Here is a 21,079-nt window from a genome sequence, read left to right on the forward strand (position 1 = left end):
CTTTGGAATATTGGTTCCTCTATGTCATTTTCCCCATAAAAAAAAAGGACAAACTTGTAACAAATCACCCAAGTGCTCAACAACTTTCATGTACCTGGCAAAATATCAGCATCTTCCAGATTTTGCAGCCTTTCCGATAAATGTTAAGTTTCTTCTCTATTTCCTCTGGGGAGAAAAAAAGGGAAAAAAAAGGATGGAAAAGATGAACCATGGACCAAGCTCAAAGTTAATCTTATTTTTTACACTTAGTCCTGAGAGCAGGAAGAGGAGCTGACAGGGGTCGAACAGCACCAGACACTGCTCTGTAGTGACCACAGCTTCAGAGCAGCCCCAGCCCTCCTGGCTCTCTGTCACTGCTCCCACTCCCCACCACAGGTAAAATGAACAGGCACCTGCTGCCCCGTGCCTCAGTTTCCCCACCACAAACCATGAGTTTAGCACAGAAAACAGGCCACAGGAGTGAATGTTTATTACAGCAGCGTATCCAAGAGCAGCTGACTGACTGTCAGGGGTCACTGCGGTGACAAAAACACCTCTGTGAGTGGCAGCTGAAGCACACGGCAGCTGAGTGACTTAAATATTGATGGTTACATTTGCAATGGGCAGGAGATAAAAGGAGGTAACACTCACGTACCCAGGATGTCATCAAAGGTGGCATGTTCATGGTCCTGGAAACCAAGACAGAAGACATATAAAGTCACTCCACCAGCTCCCTAATAACCTAACCTCCCTAATAACCACACAGTCCCATTCCAAGGATGCTTTAGCAGAACATTTACACCAACTGATAGCTGCTGGTCACAGCAGTAGTAGCCCTCACCCTAAATCACATTTCAGCATAGAAGCTGAAGACTGAACAGACCATGAAGATAAAATCCACCTGAAGGCTTGAAGCTTAATGTGCAGACACATCTAAAGCACAGACTGTCCCTCAGATGCAGTCAACATCAGCAATGCCTACTTGGCCCATGGTTTGCAGCCACTCTCTGGCTTTACCCCTGTCCAAGCTGACAAACAGCTGCATTCCCAACACAGCTGCCTCTGCCATAGCAGGGTCATCAGGACAACTGAACAACCCTCCAAGGAAGAGAGGCAAGAACAGCAAGGCTAAGCCTCAGCAGCACTGCCTGCTGCACACTGACAATGGCCTTGCTGGGCTCTGTCACACCTGCCCTTCCAAATTCAGTGATTAGGAAAAAGAAACCCATGACTCCTCACTGCTGTTTCAGATAGCTGCTCAGGCCCGACTGCCAGTGAAAAGTCAGAGTTAAATTAATGACTGACAGGGATGTCTCACTGCATGTGGGTTGATGGGGTTGGTGGTTCACTGCCGAGCTCCGAGGTGCTGCTTATCCCAAGGGTGAGCATAAGGAGGAGCCCTAAGCCTAGCAATGCCTGCCCTGCCTTCCCTTGATAGTCCTCCCATGCAGCTTCGCTGGGCTGCAGAGCCCAGAGCCCATGTGTGCCATTTCCACCTGACTGTTCTACCTAGACCTGAGCCCCCACAAAGCTACCCCAGACCCCAAAGCTGGGTTCAGGACACCTACAAGCTCCTTCCTGACAGCTTTTCCAAATCACATCAGCATTTTGGAGTCACCCTAACAGGAACTAGGGAAATAAAGTCTCTGTATGACTTCTGTTCTCATCCACAGCAGAACTGATTTACTTACATAGAGGATGGGGATGATGGAGGGGTCGTCCCTGCGAATAATTGTTGGGACATACTCTGCTTTGGGCACCTTGGAAGAAATGAGCTGCAAAGGGGGAAAAAAGGTGCAACAGCATGAGGAGAAGGCAGTAGAGTCTGGACACAAGCACAAAGGCCATAAAACAGTGCCCTGTTCAGCTGTTCTCAGGTGTTACTCAAGGTAGCAGCTAACACAGTCTATCCACATCCCAATGGAAAGTTCCTAACCCAGAGCATGCCCAGGCCTGCCAAATGCCCCTGAGTGTCACCATCTCCTTGAACCCCAACACATGAGCATATAGCTCTGCCCTCAGGATGCACTGGGCCCAGAACAGTCTGGAAAGGGGAGACTGGGGTGCACAGAGGATGAAGCAGCTCATGCACTGCCATGGATGGCTGTATCCCAGCAAGGATCACTCCTGCAAAACCTCCTTTTGGCTGTAGGGAGTGTTCAGTGTCTGGTGTGACCTGCACAGGGTCCAGCCAAGGGCTGGCACTGCACCAGGCACAGGCCTGCAGGTGTCACACAGTGCATAACAACTCTGCCTGAAGCCTTAGCTGGCTCCAGCAGCACCAGAGCTCTGTTGTGATTCCAGGCCCCTCAGTTCCTCGCTGTGGGAGCAGAGCTGGCAGTGGTGCTCAGCTCTCTATTTTCAGGGTTAACAAACCTTAGGCTGACTTGGTTCTGTATTGGTGTCAGTCCTGCTCTGATTTGGACTACAGATCCCTCCTAGTTTTCTTTCAACACATGACCCCCAGCAATAACAGATCTGAACCCATGTCATGTCGTGGTTCAGCTCTGAGTGACCCTCACAGACACCTCAGGCAGTGCCAATACAACAGACTTTCCATGAAGATCCTGAACTTAGCAGCACTGAAAGGACAGGCAGAGCATATGCTGGAAACTCTCACCATTATTTTTGGTGGAATAAAGTCTTCTCCGTCACATGCCATGGCTTCAAGTTCCTTTTCTGCTTCCCAGTTCAAGTCAAAGTCACCATCCAGAGTCCCACAGGAATCCTGAAGGTCATGGCCTGCCAGAACACAGGAAGCATTACAAGGGCAGAACAGCCTTCCCCACTCCACCCTGCCTTGGCAGCTTCCTCACAAGAGGTGCCACGACACTCGTGCCCTCTTGTCACCCACAGAGTGACAGACACCACTCTGGGGCTGGTGTCTTCAAACAGACAAACACGTAACAAATGAAGAGTGCACAGAGAGCTCACACCACGTGCCACGGAACTTCATCACTCTCGCAGTCACCAAGCTTGGTTTTCAAATGCTAAGTCACAACAGTCACCCTGTCACTCCAGAAATGGGGAAGGAGACAGAACACAGACAGACTCTACACTTCAGCACTGCCAGGCTGATAAGCAAAAGTCCAAAGACTTCAAAGCTGGTCTCCTTGTAGTAATTACTGCTCTGACTACATCTTTTGAGGGATTAAAAAGAAAATCTGCCTTGTTGGTCAGACTGATCCTGGCAGAGAAGTCTTAGAGCATGAGTGAGGACAGCTGCAACAAACACAGTCATATTGCAACAGTAGACTTGAACTTGTTCTTCAAATTGACCTTACCTGTTTGCCTTCAATGCTCCTGGGGAAAAAAAACATCTGGAAGGAATATAATTGACCATTAAAGGTTAAAAACAGAGATGGTTGCTGGACTGAGGAAAGAGAACTGAGGTGCCACTGTTTGTGCCTTTGGGGATGTCCGAGTGTCGCTGGGCAGTGCCTGGAGCCTGTGAACCACGGCTTTTCCAAGGCTTTTCCATGGCTTTTCCATCCGCCTCCGGGCAGCTGAGGGAGCAGGGAGGAGTCAGACTGCCAACCAACAGGGTCACATTTTGAACCTGGCCTTTCATACACCTCCCTTGCAACCTGGGTCTTCTACACCTAGCAGGGCCAGATCTCGTGCTTACCTGGTAGATCAGGTCATTTCATTAGTGAAATTCACTTCAACATGGGCAAACTCATATCCACCTAGCTCCTGCCTAAAGGCTTGCAATGAAATCTGTGTAAAACAGCCACTCTATAAGAATACAGAGGGAAGATGCTGGTAATCCTTCCTGTAAATGAACACAACAGCATCTCAGACCCCTCAAGCAGAACATGGCAGCATTACTGGGGATTCCCAGAGGGATTCCTGGCAGCTCAAATGAAGATCAGATTGCCCCAAGCTATCACCTGTGCAGGAAATCAAAGCTCCATCTCAACAGCTGTGGTCTTGAGCTATTCCAGGCTAGGAAAGAGCTCAGAAGGGGCTTCTGCATGGGAAGCCATGTCAGCCCCACTATGGTAAAGGTAGTCTTGGACTGGTGAGCTTCCAGAGAGGTTGTTTTGGTGCTAAGAGGATAAGGGATGATGGGAACAGAGGGCTGTAAGAGAGCTGTACCACTGGGTACCCTTTGGCAATTGCACAATAACCTGAGGCTGGATGAGTGGTGCTCTACAAATAAATACAGGTACACACAGATGAACAGGTACATACACCTGGAGCGTTACCTGCTCCGATCTCAGAAACTAAAAAAGGATCACAGACAGGACAGAAGGGCACAGAGGAGTTACTCCAGTGGGACTCCAGTCAGCAACTGCTGTGCTGGAGGGTTTGCCCACAGCAGGAAGCTCAGAGGACTCAGAACTCACTTTCTCGAGAGTCATGGAAGGGATCAGCTTTGATGGGAGTCGGGTCACTCCAGGACCTGCTGAAGCTCCTCTCACGCCGTTCGGCAAATGCTAAAGGATAAAACCAGAGCACGACATTAACAGATCCCAAAGCACCTCTGCTGCTGCCAGCAAACAAATCATCCAGCAGATTGCCACCAAAGCCACACATCCCAGACTCCCCTGGGCTGGTCCTTCCACTTGCCAAACTTGAGTCCTTTCCACACAGCAGAGACAAAGTGCCCAACTTGTGCACAGGATGGGAAATGGAACACAGAAAAAAGGACAACACTTGATGGTCTCTCCTTAAATGCACATAGCTCAAACCTCATTTTAACCAAGGCCAGTCCAGCATCCCAGTGTAAGTACTCAGACTCCAAGGCCTCACAGGAACATGCACTGCACAGCTAACGACACCTGCATGCTCAGAACACTGTAGCTCTTCAGTCAGTTCTCCCTTCATGTTCTACTGGCATCCCAGTCAGAGTTGAACCAAACAGCAGGGAGGGGATGTCTCTGGAAAGCTCATGCTTTCTACATCTTGTAGCAAAAGAGGAAATCGTTCAGCCTCTGCTTGCCTGCACTCTTGTGAGCACTACTCATGGCTTTTTTTTCCTCCCAAGGAGTGCTGTATTGTTTGCAGCAGCATTTCCCAAGCAGAATCCAGGGAGCTTGGCTCAGACTGCTACACCGCAGGAGAATTCCTGGGAACTGGCAACCACCATGTCTGGCTTGGCAAGCCCATGTGAGAGCCATTATGCCGAGATTAACAGCCACTTATGGACACTAAAACCTATTTCTGGTGGCAGACAGAGTGTGCAGCAGGGAACTGAGTAACAGCAGCACAGGAATTCACTGCAGATCAGCACCACAAGAGCAGCCTGTTCCCTGCTGAAGTGTGGCCATAGTGGGTGTCTGTCTGGGGAGACAAACCACATCTTCTGTTCTTCAGGTGATCTCCAGCTTCAGCTTTCAGTTAAACCCAGTCACTTGGCTACTGTGCACAGAAAGCAAGCTTTGAAAGCATGACCCAAGAGCTCCCGAGGCAGAGGCACACCTGAGTTTCACGGAGGTGAGCCCTGTCCATGTCAGGCAGTGCTAACTCAGATGCCAATGAACACTCGGGAAAGGACAAAGCTCTTTGCTGATCACTTCCCACAGCCTATGAGAAAGGAAAGAACTGAACTCAGCAGTGCTTTGCTGTGGGCATTCTGTACATGATGCCTGGCCAGGGGATGGGGAGAACAAGATGTTTTCTCTTCTGGAGCAATCCTCAGCTCCCAGGAGCAGGTTACACCACTTTCACAGCACTAAGGGAGTTGCCCAACCAAGTTTTGGAGGATTATTGCCTTCCCCAGGGAAAGGGAACTGCCACTTGGTAGGCCTAAGAGGTGATTCCATCCCCAGTGAGGCATAACATTCCCTGATTTGCCCCTTGCTCCAATCTCTTCTTTGATGCTCTTCCTTCTTCCTTCCACCATCATCTCAGTTCCCATCAGGTAACTCTCCCCCAGGCCCTGCTGTGGAGATGGCCATGGGACTGGGGAGGAGGGGACAGCCAGCAGTCTGTGTAACACATGGAACCACAGCTGGTCACAGCTGCAAAAGAGAGGCTGCTCTGCTGGACTCCCAGCTTGGGTTTTCCTCACTGGCCTCCACACCAGTGATCACCAAAATCCACACAGGGGACAAAGATGCTGCAGCTTTCCTTCCGTGCCTTGCAACAGGCACGTCCCACAGCCACAGCAGAGGGTCCTTGGGAACAGCCTCCAGGCTGCTGCAGGCACCACATGTCCTAGACACCTGCAACCATCTGGCCTAGTTTGTAGGGTAAAATGGCACCAACAGGTCAAATCCTCTCTCCAGCCCAAAGCCAGGTCCTTTCAAAACACATTTGAATGTGACAAACCAGAATTCCCACAAACACCACGAAGCCAGCTCCTCACAGCCACACTTCCATGTGCTCACTTACTTTGTGCTTTAACCCTTCGGCTCCCCACCATGCGGAGGTGCTTCCGAAAATTCCTGAAAGAAAGGCCAAACACAACCTTTGAGAGAGGTGACATGAAGTAACACCTGGGCCCAGAAGGACTGTGAAAACAGCTAGGAAGGAAATAAAATGGGGATGATGGCATATTTCCTTCGGGGCATTCCAAAGCTAGAGACCAGGTCCCCAGCCTGCAGTGATTTAGAGCTGGGGATGGTGATGTTTGTTGAGTGGGGCAGTTCTGAGCTTCCTGGGCTGGTGGTACAGGGCAAATGGGGTCCCATCCACAGGGCAGGCCCCTGCTCATGGCAGCTTTCCTTTTCCTCTGGTTAAGCTTTACCTGTGTTGTACTTGCTGAGGACACCCACTGCCTGTGATGGCAGTGTTCCATCTTTTCCTGGTAAAGAGCAGTAACTGCTCCCCTCTTTCCAGCAGGAACATGGGGTGCTCAGGCTCTGCACACACCACACTCATGGCTGTGCTCGTTCCCAAACACAGCAGCTCCTAAAACTCCTCCTGTGCTGTTGGTAATCATGCAGCCCATGCTGCTCTCCAGGCAGAGCTGGGGAGGACCAAAGCAGGTTCTCCCTCTTTGCACAGCAGAGTTCAGTGATGCTGTCTGTCCCCACGGGCCTGCTCTCCCTGTGTGCTGCCCTGCCCTGGCCTCACTGGCAGGTCCAGAGGGGCTGCAGAGCACACAGCTCCAGGTGAAAGCCCTGGAGCAGCTACACCCCAGAGTCAGGTCTGTGTGAAACAGAATGTACTGGCCACTCCTGAGAGGCCATGACAAAGGGACTCTGTCCAGCCCCTCCAAGTGCAAGGGACCAGTGTCTCTTAGTTTCTCATCACTCACGAGGCAGCAACAGGACAGAACAAACAGGACACCAGAAGAGATAGGGAGTATCAGCATCAAGAGCAGCATCATCTCTCCATGAATCCTATTTAGTGACTGTGGCTTCACCCCCCAGTGCAGCCCCAAGATGACAGAGAGCCCCTGGAGTGGGAGAGCCTCCCCGGATTCCTTGTGTCCCCCAAGACACAGGGCAAACACCAGGCAACAGACACCACAGCTGGTGAAAGGGGTAAGTCACAAGTAGTCTGGCTCACACACAGGTAAGTGGGATGAGTAAGGACATGGCACAACCATGCAGATGCTTTAGCAAACTGAATCGACCAAAAGACAGTTCCAGTACTGACAAGAAGTTGTTCAGAGAAACTGGGATACATCTGCTCCTGTCCAGGAGATCCACACAAACCCAGTCTTCATGGGAGAGCGCTTCCCCTCTTTGGCCTGGGATCCCTTGTTGCTATTAGGCTTCCAAACTCAGCAAGAAGCAAAACCAGCAGCTGGGAACAGCATTATTCCATGCCAAACTTCTGTCTATTGCTTGGGCTATTAATGTTTTCCAAAGATTTATTTTGTCTCTACTTGGGTACATGGAGATTCACTGCTGTGGATCAGACAAGTGCCCCTTTAGACGCATCCCTGGCCTGGCTCTTTGTACAAAGCCTTTTGGGGTCTTACAGTGCATTAGATTAGAATCTGAATAAATACAGCTTTTTAAGGGAACTGGGGCTGTTCTTTAAACACACACACAAAAAAAAAGTCTTAAACTTTCGTTATAGGGAAATCTTTATGGTCTGTTGTGAGCCTGAGATAATACCAGACACTGAGCATCAATATTAACTGCCCAAGTCCACTGTCACATCCTTTGGGCTTTTGGCATTTTGGAATAAAACCCACTTTTCTGTTCAATGCCCAGCTGTCCTCTCCACAGAAGAGTTTTCTTCAGACCCTAGGGGAAGAGGGATAAAGCAGCTTTTGCCATGGAAGAAGGTTGCTCCCAGCTGCCTGGACAGCTTGGGCTCTCCCATGAGAGACATAAATTCTGTCTCCTAATCACTGCTGAGGAGAATCCAGATGTTCAATGTTAACCACTGCACTAAATACTCATAGAATGGGACAAAGACCTTTAGCTCCATCTCTTTTCTTCTAGAAAAAACAGCACTTTGGAAAAATAGTGCAAGTCTGGGTCTGCCTCCTAATGTGGCCATGCTGTGAACATAGAGATCCTTCTGATGACTTCTTGCAGGTGCCTGGCTCCTCAGGCTCCTCTGTGCCTGCATATCAGCATGACAGGACTGGCCCTGGGAGAGCTGCAACCAGCTCTGTGAGCAGTGGGGCTCCCTAAACCTGCCCAGCTTGCCTGCCTGGCTCCTGCAACTGCACCCAGGAACCCTGTGGCATTTGATCCCTTGCAAGATCCCTTCATCCATATCATGACACAAACCACAATCCCTCAGGTTTCTGCAATGAAATCTCCTTATCACTCCCTTTCTGAATAGTTCTTCTCCAGTGTGATTCATGGTCTGCATGGCCCATGGCACCTCCAGGGTATCCAGTCCAGGTATCCCTCCAGGGTATCCAGCCCAGCCACAGAGGATCCAAGACACTGCAGTCCCACTCCCTGCCTGCAGTGGGTCACCACACTCTGCCCAGAAGTCTTTTCACTACCCAAATTCCTGGCAGCACCTCTCACACTCCCCTCTCTGGCTGCTCCTGCAGTGGGCAAAGCTCTGGGCAGCCCTCACTCCACAGGTAGCATCCCCATGGCCACACCACACAATCGAACCTCCCTGGACACCAGGACTCAGCACTGAAGGGGCTGTGTGAGAACAGCTGAACCCTGAAACACCCACAAAGGGCTGCACAACGAACACCCAAACCCACACTGGGGTTCTCCTTGCTCCCTGCAAGAGAGAGTTGAGCTCTGCCAGCAATCCCTGCAGCCAGAGCGCCCCCCAGTGCTGTCCCACCTCCTCTCTGGAACACACAGGCACAGCCAGGCTGCCTGCCCTGCCCAGCCCAGGTGCACAGCAGGAGAAGGGACACGCTGGACATGGCTCAGGTGACTCTGTCCTCTCTCCTGGCTACACAGCCCCACCAAAGGACACAACTGCTCCTGTACTCACAAGCCATTTTCTAACCAGGACTTGCCTCTGCCTAACCAATTCTGAGAAATCTCTTTTTAAAGATACACTGTCTATTTGTTTAGAGTGTCTTTAGTTTGGAGTTTTATTTCTCTTTGTTATTGTTGAAAAAAACCTCAACACTCTGAAGTTGCTAAAAAAAGATATTGCCTGACAATTTCTCAGTTAGGAAAACCTGATGTTTTTCTCCCACTTGGTATTGAATAGTGCTGAAGTGATCATGGCAGTTTTAAACCAATGACACAGATCACAGATGCTGTGTTATCCTTTTTAGTAGGCTGCCACAAATCTTGGCACATTTAAAAAACCAAACCAGTTCTGATTCCTACTGTGAGTAAGTGATGTACCATAGGAAGCCTGCAGAAGGAAACCAGGCCCTTCTGTAATACCTGGACAAGGGCTCAGTCCCCATCCACTTTTATTTTCCTTCTACTATTGAAAAAAAAAGACCTAAAAATTAGACTTCTGGTCACTAGAGATGTCAATTTTGCCTAGGCCTTAGATTCTTGAGGTGCATTTGTAGATGCAGCAATGGTACGTACAGCATTCATGGAACCTCAAACAAATTCCTGCCAGTGGCAGGGGAGCTGGGACTAGATCATATTTTAGGTGTCTTCCAATCCAAACCATTCTGTGATGATCTGGAATTCCAAGTTGGAATGTGGAAATTGCATCTTTCATTTTTAAAGTATGTATTTTTCTGCCTGAGGCACAGATCATGTGGAATGCTAAAAGCACCTTGACAGTGTTTTTTAAAGAAGATGGACATCAGCTCTCCTGAGCACCATTCACCTCCAGAGCTCCAGCAGAGCCACTGCCAGCGTCCCCAGGACAGCACAGAGACAGGGACAGCCACGGTCAACGCCAGCAGGGTTCAGTACTGACCCCAAGGGCCCATGCAACAGCAGTCACAGCTCGGGGGAAGGGGCCCTACCTCTGGATAAGAGCTGCAGAATCATTCTCTCGTTTCCGTCTCTTCCTCTCTGCGTAGCCCCTGAACGCCCTGGGAAACCATTTCAAGCCATTAACCAAGTCCACAGCTTGGAAGTGGACAGGACAAGGGACACACAGAGGGAAGCTCTTGGCAGACAACAGACGTTGAGCTGCCCAGGGGGCTGGGCAGCACCTTGTGTGACTCAGGGCACTCAAACCACAGCTCCTCACACCCTAGGGCTGCTCCTCAAACATCAGAACATGACCCAAAGGAGCAACCACCATCCCTGCTCTGCAGAATGGACCTAGGAGCTGCAGCCAAACCCTCTCTGCACACCAGCATCCAGAGGGACAAAGCGTGCCAGCAACTGAGGGCTGCACTTGGAGGATGAGGATGGTTTGGTGGGATCCATGTAGGCCTAGCAGGTGTAGCCACCTAACCTTCTGCCAGCTGACAGACAGCCCCTAGCACAGGGAAAGCACGAGTGAATATGATGGACAGGATAGGAGAGTTTGTCCAGGACACCAACAGACAAAGAAATAAAAAACTTTAGATTATACTTACGAGATGCTAGAGATTCCAGGCAATGCAGGGGAAAAGAGAGAGAAGAGGTATTTATTAGTGCTCAGCCCCAGCCAGCATTCTGAGGGAATTCTCACTTCAGAAGGAATATTTCTTGTTAGGTGGAAGGAAATTGCTTTTTAAATTAACATTTCTCAGTGGTGAGACTCCTCCTTGACTGAGGTCAATCCTCCCTGGGGCAGGGCTGACATGTGGCTTGGATGCAAACTGAGCTCCACGTGGACCCAGAGAATGTGCAGATGTACAAGAGCTGAGTGTGGCCTGTGAGGCTGCAGCATCATGAGCTCCTGGAGCAGGGAGAGCTGCTCCCACCACAATAAACACTGCTAAAGCTGGCCCACGCTGCCTGGTCCATGAAGGGAGCAGGCACAGCAGGATGGAAACACTGGAGCAGAGGCCAAGGCACCTGGGGAACCACCCCAGCACTTTGGGGAGGTGCCCTGAACTTCTGGAGGTGTTTCTGTGCCACTTCTAGAGGCAGCACAGAAGCTCCAGAAATGTTAACTAAGGAGCCACATCAACCAGGGGAGTTGTACTCCTCGAGGGTTCCCTCAGGGCACCATTCCCCAAACCAACCCCACACTGGCCTTCAAGCCTTGTAAACCCAGCCATGGGCCATCACTCTGCAACAAATCTGCCCAGAAAACACAGACAGCAAAGGCTGTGTCAAGTGTGCTGATTTTGCACACGGTTTGTGGGTCAGATCACAACTGTGAAATACCATTGACCGTTATCAGCCAATATTTTTTAGATTTTTTTTTTTTCTGGGGGATGCAGCTACCCCATTCCTCAACTCCAGATCCAGCCCTCCCTGCATGAATCCTTCCAGGTCTGATCCAGTCTGGGTTATCCCAAGAGAAATAATCAGCCTCTTTTCAGGATTTGGGGAGGGAAAAGTTCAAGGGAAAGAAGAAATGTCAGAGTACAAAGAGTACAAAAAGGACACCAGATTAGACAAGAAAACAGAGAGAGCCAGAGAGCTGAGGGTGTCTCAAACATTGTAAGAAACACATGGGGAAAATGTGACAAGGCTGAGGAAGGGCCTTGGAAAGCAGAACAGCATCTTGTTTCCCTCACTGCTTGCCTTGGTTTTCCAGTCAGGTAGGAAATACTTGAAAGCAGGAAGGAAGCACTCCCTGGCAAGCTGGGTACAACCTGCAGACAACAAGGCTTCCCTTACTCTCCTCAGCCCCCTGAGAGCTGCCTCCTCCCAAAACACAGGACTCAGGGGCACCAAAACCTGCATGGAGTGTGGAGGGAAAGGTTCCTCCCAACTCACAGCCCTTCATACTTTGCAGGGATTTTACTGTCATTTTTTCACATGCGCAGACCGGCACAGAACTGCAGGGCTACATCTTATCCCAGAGGAAAGCACCTCTCTTGGAGTGAGGGATGCAGGGCAAGCCTGGAATAACCTTTCCTTGAGAGGTGTGTGCAGCAGAAGCAGTTGGTGGAGGATCTCAGCTGGTGATCGACAGGACCCTTGCTCTGCAGTGGCAGCCAGGCCACAGTGCCACAGACAAAATCAGGGAAGCAGAGAAGAGCAAGGTAGCCCAAGGATTTAAAGAAGGCAAAACCAAACAAATGAGAGCAGTAGGAAAGAACTAGTAAATGGGAAAGAAAATTAACAAGAGACAAGTTTCTTTCATTCTCATCTCTCAACAATGATGCCAAACACAACTCCTGCTCCAGGCTCTCAGCTTTGAGCATGTCTTGACTCTGAAATACAGAACAAAAGCCACAGCAGTGGTTTCACTTACGCTTGCATAGTTGTAGTAGCAGTGTGAAAACTGAAGAGGTTCTCTTTTGGGAACCAGGTTCTTATGGGGACATCATCTGCAAGAGACAGAGAAAGAGCAAAGCCTGAGCACCCAGCAAGCACAGACATCCTTCAGACAGCCACATTTCCTTCCCAAGTTCTTTCTCTCAGGACTGTCCTTCAGCATCCTGCCCTGACTGAAGAGCAGTTTAAGTCTCATCCTCCTCATACAAATGCACACTGCACTGAGGGTTCTGTAAATTCGTGCTAAGCCCGTCTATCAGGATACTAAGTGAAGCATAAAAACTCTGTCTTAAGCATTGGAGATTAGAATAATCCAGGAATTACAGAACTGACATTTGAACTAGGAAAAAAAAACGGGGAAAAGAAACATTTTTTATTAAAAGCATTTTCCTGTCTCTGCCTTTTCCTTTATACCATTGATTTGAACTGTCCCATTCCTCCATTTCTTTCAGCCCAGTAGAAGATGAAAAGAATTTACCTTCCACTCAGAACAGTAAGCCTGAAATATCCTCTCTTTTTCTGTCACTGAAGTTTCAGAAAGCCCCTCTCACACCTGCTCCTGGTGACTTGGCCTTCAGGAGTTCCCATGGTTTGGAAGTCAAACCACCCATCAGCTCCACAACTTGCAGGTAACTGAGCTGATTTAGGCACCTCTCTTTGTAAACTGCTCTGCCCAAACCCATTGTGTTTTGTTTTTTTTTCCCTAATTCCAGGGCATTAGAACACTGCATCACCTTCACTGAATGACCACTAAGACAAAAAGCAAAATAAGTCACCAATCAAGTGTGTGGTGACCAGGAGGAAGAACCTGCCCAAGCAGCAGCTCCTGCAGACAACTCTCAGGCTGGAGTCAGGCAGGCAGGGAATCAGAGGGGTATTGAAATCCACTGCCACAACATTTGTGAGATCTCAGTGGACTGGATTCCTAGGGTTGGGGGCTCCCTGATTTTTCATCTTGCTTCACACCGAATTCGTGGCTCCCTTGCCTAATGCCTTGCTCCATGTTGCTGATTGTCTTGCCTCAGTCATTCAAGTCTTCAGATCTGATAATGTTATATATTCTGGCATTGTCAAGGTATTTTTTAATTCCCTTTTGCTGGCCCAAGCCCAGTCAAATTCCACATGCACACTGCAGGCATAATTACTACAGACAAACTATCTTACCAAATGTTTTGTACAGATCATCATATCCTATAGATTATTCCCTGAAAGTACAGAAAGTGGCTGCCATTAACAGATGCAAAAAATGCTAACTGCACCTGGGGAGCCTTCCTCTGAAGTGCAGCTTCCAAGAAATCTATAGAAAGCTGTACCAGACACTCCTTCTCAGCTCACAGTTTACATCAAGTCTTGTTTAAATGAACTCCAAGGAAATATATGTTAAGTGAAACTGCATTCCAGTGTGCTAAAGACTTCTGATGCAGTCCCAAAGTCTGCTCTCCTCCAAAATAGAGACAGAAGCAAAGCAGAATAACTCAGACTGTGAATGACTTACTTGTTTGAAGCCTCCAACCCACAGAAGTGGCGAAAGAGAAGTTGCACAAATTCCTTTTTAGCTAACAATTTTGTACAGGCTTCTCAGGGACTACTCATCTCAAAGGACTGACAATCTCTTAACATGATTTACAGCTTTTAAGCCACAGGCTTTGGTTCAAAGCAGAACTTATGAACAACAGCCAATATCCTTAGGAAGCTTTGCTGCACCATTGCTAGGAGCTTTCTTTCCTTTTCTTATAGACTGGAGTTAACTTAGGAAAAATATCCCTGCTCTCCACACAGCACTCAACACAGAATAAAGGATTTGGGACCCTTCAGAGGGTAGAACATCAGCAGAGGAGCTCGCAGGTGGGGACTGGGCAGTACAGCTCAGCTCCAGAGCTCACTCACCAAATTAAAATTCAGATTACAGGTAATGAATCATGATTTTAAAGAGTTAAGATTTTAGCTAAGGGTTAAAAGCAACTTATATTGATCAGGATGTAAGTTAGGTAGGCAAATGGTAGGTAAATTATTATTAGATGCTTAAGCTAGAGCTAATTGTTTTACTGTTTGCTGTTATGAGCTTGCTTATAGAAGAAAGTGGAGTAAGTGAACCGTTATAAGAACAGACTGAAACCAGCAAGAACAATGGCCAGCACCTGGACTGTGTATCAATTCATCACGAAGCAGGGGGCCTTGGATCATGCCAGAGGGTCACCAAGACCTGATGAAGACTCTCCTGACTTCATCCTTTGAGACCACTGACCCAATTTGAGACCACCGACCCAATTCAAGAGAAGAATGGTGCACACGTGAAGAACTAACAGCCTCATTTAAATATCAAATGGGGATGGGAGGTGCTGGAGTTATGCATATGTATGGAATGTAAGATCTTGGGAAATTAACAGAGGGCAAAGGACCTTGTTCTTTGGGAGACGACTCCCATGCCGCCCTCTGGTGAATAAACATAGCACTTTGTAACTTTAATTAGTTACAGGGTCTTTGTCCGTGTACAATTCAGTAAGATTGCTGCTGCTGAGAGCAGGCAGCACATCCTTTCTGGCCAGGCAGAGCAGATTGTTCTCCTTTCTTGTCACCACCAACTGTGAGGCAACAGTGAAGGAGCCAGGGGCCTGGTAAGACTGAAGGTGCACACCACCACCACCACCACATCCAGCATCTCCAGCCAGTCCCCACTCCACCCAAATCCAAGCACCTCTGTCCAGGAGTGGATGTGTCTGTATTAGATGCTGGGAGCAGCCCAGGAGAGCATAGCTTGTGCTTCCCTGGAGTGGTATCAGGAATCAGAAACTCAGCATCAAAATCCAGATTCAGCAATGCCAATGGGGCCCGGTTGCCATTAAGTGCTGGTTTGCAGCAGCAACTCGTCATGTAAATGCAAAGAGAAGCAGCACTGTCAGGTGAACCCCTGGGGAAATCAGCCTGTCCTGCCTCCACTCCTCTCTGCTCCCTTCTCCCTGCTAGCCAGGCAGGAAGGACATGCCAGGGAATTCCTGCAACCTGTGGCACTTGTGCTATTCAGTTCTGGGGTTATCTCTGAGTGGCAGCACTTGGACAGAGAGTGCAAAGAAGACCAAGCTGAAGGAACTCTCCTTCCATAGTGCCTGTGCTGGGATGGAATTTGGGCTTGGGGACATAGCCCTGCCTGTGCAACCACATGTGTCAGGACCCAGAGGCTTGAGAGAGCACCCAGGGGAGCTGCTGAAACCTGGAATGCCTATGGGGGCACCCACAGGTCCTGCACTGGCCACTTTGTTCCCATTTAAGTAACTACTCTGACACATTTTCAGAAAGATGAATCTCCACTCCACACTGATGACTGGCCCCTCCAAGGCTCAGTATCAGCATCTCCCTGCAGGAATTGCCAGCACAAGTTTTCCAGCAAAGACAGCTCCAGCTATGAGAAGTTAAACCCTTCCATTAACGATGAGGAGCTTTCCCTTGCTTCTGTATCAAGTAACTTCCTTCAGTCCCACCTGCAAAGTGCAATTCTGATTTATCCACGTGTGCTGGTTTGGGCAGGGATCAAGTTCATTTTCTTCACAGGAGCTGGTATGGGGCCTGTGCAGTGTCTGATGGGAAGCCCAAAAAGTCCCAGGGAACAGAGGAGCAATGCTTAAAAACAGGATTTGCTTAATGCACAGGATTTCAGAGGGTAGCAGTTTTTCCACACATTTCACAATCAGCTATTTTTTCATTACTGTTCTTCAGTTAAGGCCATATAATCATGTAGCCACATAATTTCAGGTATAATTTCAGGTATCTAGGCATGAAAGTATGGTCCAGGACCCAAACTTTCCATTATTTTACCTGTAGTAAACATCACTGTAATATTTACCAGAAAATCATGAACCCAGGACAGTTTGATCTCCACAGTCCTTATTTTCTTCTCAAGAAAATAGATACTGAATTCCAAGGCCTCCAAGACTTCTTTTCAAGGAGAAAACCGTGACCTTTCCTGGCCAAACTCTCTGCTCTAAATGCCTTGATGTATGTTTACAGGAAAAAAAAAAATCAAAAAAATTAGGCCAGACTCTTTGCCAGCCACACGCAGGCAAAGAAGCACTGCACAACAGTTTGCAATTCAAAGCACACAGACTGTGACATATATTTGATTAATGGTTCAGTTTTTAAAGACAATCTTTTTTCTTTTTTCTTGGAATGGAACAGAATGGAATAATTGCAGGCCCTATTCCCTGAGAACACTGAGCACGGAAGAAAGGAGGGTAGAAAGGAGGGAAGAAAGTCCAACACTGTTATTTCATAGTATTCGTGGGAAGTGAGGTGGCACTACATGAGTGGCTTCCAACCCTGCAAACAAGAATTTTGGGAACACACTGAAGTACAGAACACCCTAACCTGAGGTTCCCACAGAGCAGATAACAAAGATTTCCCCTGCCCAGCAAGAGGCAGAGAGAGGATCCTGCTCTGAACTGCCTCTAGGATGAGCATGGATTCAGGACAGTCCTTCCTCTTTCTCCACAGAAAATGAGCTGCATGTGATGATGAAAACCACCCAGAGCAGCCACTGATGACCAGGAGCTAGGACGAGCTGGCCTCCAACTGAGCTCCGCTTATCGCAAACTCCTCCTTTGACAACTCCTTTCTAAGAAAATCCTTTGCCCCACGGTACCAGAAGGGCCCAGGATCAAAACCCCTGTGCTGGGATGAGATGGGTGTCACCTTCTGTGTCACCCAGCACTCACTTACCAGACACTCGATCCACACTGTACATCCTCTCCAGCCTTTTCCTGTGCCACCCAGCCTCGCCAGGCGGGTGCTGCTCCAGCTCAACGGACTGCTGGGAAGGGGCAGCCAGCCTGGTGCAGTTGGGACATTCCTTGGAGCCCTGGCGGCCGCCTGGCCAGGCCTTGCAGTGCCGGACGCCGTGCGAGCCGCCAGCGCCGTGCGTGTGGTGGCCGTGGTGACACTCTTCGTGGGCAGCCCCCCTCATCACCACCAGCTCCATGCTGTCATTCTCGTGCTCTGACAGCATAGGCCTCTCCCCAGAGATGGTGTACACTCGTGGCTTCGGGCCCTCGCTCGCCATCTTCTCTGCCTGCTCCTCGGTGAAGCTCCTCTCGAATTTGCCGTCCGAGATGACCGAGAGCCTGCGCTTGTTCTGGGCTACCTGCTGCATCTCAGGGGAGTCCTCCTGCCCGATGTAGGAGTCTGCTAGCAGGTGATCTGAAACAAAAGGCACGTTTTCCTTAAAGCAAAGCCCCGCAGACATTGGCAAATTCAGGAGGCTCTTTGCTACTGCTGTGCAGGGGAGAGATACAGGAGGACCCTGCAGGAACTGTTTCAGATGAAACAGTGTGCCCGTCACCACCTTCTAAACCTCCAGAGCAGGCACTGAAATGAGAGATATTTCTCACACTGAGGCCCAATATTTTAAGCATGTGTGGCCACCCAACAACTCTAGAAGCAAATGCAGGTCTCACTGCACAGCCTGAAAATGCTGCCATGCATGACAGCCCTGGTTCAGCTGCAGCCCTGTTCAGCACACAAGGGCTACAGAGCTGGTCACAGTCTGCAGGACAAGGACCAGTGCCAGACCCTGAATGTTTGGCATATTAAGTTCTTTCAGAACACTGGCAAAGGCGCAAACCAACAAGATTTGTTAGTTTGGTTTTTTTTTTTTTCCTCTCCTGATTTTCTTCCAGGCGGTTTGACATGAAAGAAATGCAGCAAGACTTCATCTGCCAGCTGCGGCACAACACAGCACCCTGCTCCCAGCACGCCCTGGTCTCACAGATGGCCACAGCTCAGCCGTGGGACCTGTCCTGTAAGAAAACACAGCCGCTCCTTCACGGGGTAGGAAGATCCAAAGGAGAGAGGCCCATGAGTGCAACTATCTTTGGAGCCCACACACTGGATGAAGTGCCAGGAAATCTCAGCATTTCCATGGCAATTCCATGCATGAACCCAACAGTAGCTCCCACCCACCTGCTAATCCTTTTTCAAGTGGCTGTTAATTACCTCTTACACTTCCCTTCAGATGGGAAGCAGCTCAGGGACTGGCAAAAAGGCTCAGCAGGGAATGCATTATTTATGTGACTGCTACCCAAAAAATGAAATCATTAGTGTCCAGCACAGACAGAAGCAGTTAAAACAGACGCAGAAAGCAAACCCAAGCCTTTACTTCAGTAGATATTTAAGGAACATAACCTCTTTAGCTACTGAGTCATGACCTGGAAGAACTCATCCACAATTTGAAGGCTTAGCTACCTTGCAACTGGCCATGAAGTGAAGGAGGAAGAGAAGAACGACCTCTGGACAGGAGTGGTGGTGAATGTGAGTAACATGGACCTTCACTGCTGCCAAATTCTGCTGCCCACTAAGTGCTCCTGTGCCCCTCTGAGAGGAGCCCTCCCAAGCTGAGGCCATACACAGTAAGCTTTTGAATTTGAAATCCATCCGGGAACATGCTCACATTGCCCAGGGCCTCTTCTCTGCTCTGAGTGCAACCAGAACTGAGCTGGTACCAGTACAGGCTGTCACCCTTGTCTCATTTTTCTGCTTAAGATATAACTTCCTCCAGCACCACAAGGAAATAAATCAGTCTCTGGCCACTCTGTTCAAGAAGTGACTGTCAGGGCTGTTCAGGCTGACACAAGTCGGGTTTCCTTTCATTTGTCTCCTCGCAGTCTCTGGATACTGGAGCTGGCAGCTGTGTAACTCCTGCAGCTGGCCAGGAGGAGACGCTGTAGGAGTCCTGACCAAAGAGCTGTGCCTTTTAAACCTGCAGCTGATGCTCTGTCCAGGCTTCACATGAAGTCAAAAACCCACATCCAGGCATAGTGTGGGGGAGTGTCCCCCAGATACTGCCCAGGTAATGTGAAAGGCTGGCAGGGCTCTGCTTGCCTCATGGTCAGTGTGGATGTCTGCACCTGCTCCAGGAGGAGCCTGATGGACAACAAGGGCCATTCCAGTGGAAGAAGGTGATCCACAGGCTGTCATCCCAAAGCCTGTACCCACCTGCAGGGTACAGTGTCACAGAACAGTGCAGAGAGGGGTCACAGGTCCCAGAGTCTCTCAAACCATGTGTCACCCTTCAAGAGGTAGCAGGTCCCCTGCATCTGCTCTCCAGCAGCTCAGATGTCCTCCAGCTCCAGGATTAACTGTGCTCTAGAGTGGGCATGCCTTGGGAAAACACCACCAAACGACTCCTTGAGATCTGCCAAGATCTGTGCTCGCTAATAGTGCCAAACAAACCATTTTTAAAATTAAAAACAAAGGCCAGCTCTAAGTACTCATCTCAACTTGTCAGATTTACTAATCTGTGTGGGCACAGTGACGCTACAGATTTCTTAAGACACCACAAAATCGTGGCTGACAGCTGCCCCTGTTCCTCCTGAAACTGATACTTTTATGGAAGATGCACAGCCTCCTCAGAGGGAACACACAGGAGTGTCACCTTCACTCACACACTGACAGCTCTGGAATTCAGAGATCCAGGAATTCCTGAGTCCTGGGATCTGTGGCTAAATGGAAAAATGAAGTCCTCAAAGCATAATATGCCTGAAAATGCTGAAGATCACAAGAGCAGAGATCAATTCCAGTCTGTGTTTTATAAGCACTGAGATCTGTTCAGCTCCATAAAACTCACAGACATTTCAGGGGGCCATGACTGGTTCCAAGTAAGGCAATTTCTTACTGAAATCCTGGCAGGATTGACCAGATATAATTTGACATAAACTATCCACCAGATCTAGCATGCAAAATGTGAGGATAATTCTTTCTTCCTACCTTACTTGTCCCCTCCTCAAGGTGTTTTCACTTGTACTTGTGTAGGAGTTTTCATGATCTACACTACAAAGGGCTGCCAGCACACCAATATGCTTTCTTTTTGTAAAACAATTGGATAATTCTTCATTTTCATTCAATTTAGCACCTTCAGTAATTACACACTGGAGAAGCAACTTCATATGCAAAGGGAATATGAAGCTTTATTCAAGAGTAGTCGTTAATAAGGAATTTATCTGCAGAAAAAAAAACAGCGTGGAAGGAAAAGAGATTCAAACATCCATCATAATGATTTATTAGCCTGTAGAACAGAATCCACAGCATTTCAGGAGTCTGTGCACTCACGTACAGGAGGTCACACACACCAGCAGCCCCACGATGTGACCAGTGACCCTAGTCTGTGCTTGCAGTGAACAGGATTCAGGTGCCAAAGCACTGCACCAGTTGCCACGATGGCATTTGGGGCTAATAGTTTGCTTCTGCTAGGAAAGAAGTCAGGCTGATCCAGAAATCAGTGCTGGATTAGAGCTGAGCCACAGGGACTTGGGTGAGGAGAACCAAGGGACAGTAACAGCAGCTCAGCAATGACTGGAGCTGCCTTCAGCTGCAGCAGGCTGCTGTTAACACCCTTGCCTCGAGCTGCTGCTCCCTTCTTTTCATTTTCACATTGCTCTTGCCACCTCTCCCACTCCCAGCTGCTCCAT

The 21,079-nt window shown here is 49.0% G+C and overlaps 1 protein-coding gene across 5 annotated transcripts in view; it reads right to left on the minus strand.

The window, feature by feature from the left end:
• Window positions 1–21,079, minus strand: part of NSMF (NMDA receptor synaptonuclear signaling and neuronal migration factor) — a 43,038-nt gene that overhangs the window by 4,963 nt on the left and 16,996 nt on the right. Inside the window, exons 3-12 of one of the 5 annotated variants that reach the window (XM_062505764.1) lie at window positions 17,337–17,813; window positions 12,604–12,679; window positions 10,826–10,831; window positions 10,262–10,330; window positions 6,322–6,374; window positions 4,332–4,421; window positions 2,600–2,721; window positions 1,671–1,754; window positions 635–668; window positions 95–165 (exon numbers count right to left, since the gene is read on the minus strand). In XM_062505764.1, the coding sequence (XP_062361748.1) occupies window positions 95–165; window positions 635–668; window positions 1,671–1,754; window positions 2,600–2,721; window positions 4,332–4,421; window positions 6,322–6,374; window positions 10,262–10,330; window positions 10,826–10,831; window positions 12,604–12,679; window positions 17,337–17,813 (1,082 nt within the window). The remainder of the gene's footprint in view (window positions 1–94; window positions 166–634; window positions 669–1,670; window positions 1,755–2,599; window positions 2,722–4,331; window positions 4,422–6,321; window positions 6,375–10,261; window positions 10,331–10,825; window positions 10,832–12,603; window positions 12,680–17,336; window positions 17,814–21,079) is intronic. The other 4 variants (XM_062505766.1, XM_062505765.1, XM_062505768.1 and 1 more) reach the window with 4 other exon arrangements.

This window comes from Cinclus cinclus, chromosome 19 (genome assembly GCF_963662255.1).
Source record: "Cinclus cinclus chromosome 19, bCinCin1.1, whole genome shotgun sequence".
In the NCBI taxonomy this organism is placed as follows: domain Eukaryota; kingdom Metazoa; phylum Chordata; class Aves; order Passeriformes; family Cinclidae; genus Cinclus; species Cinclus cinclus.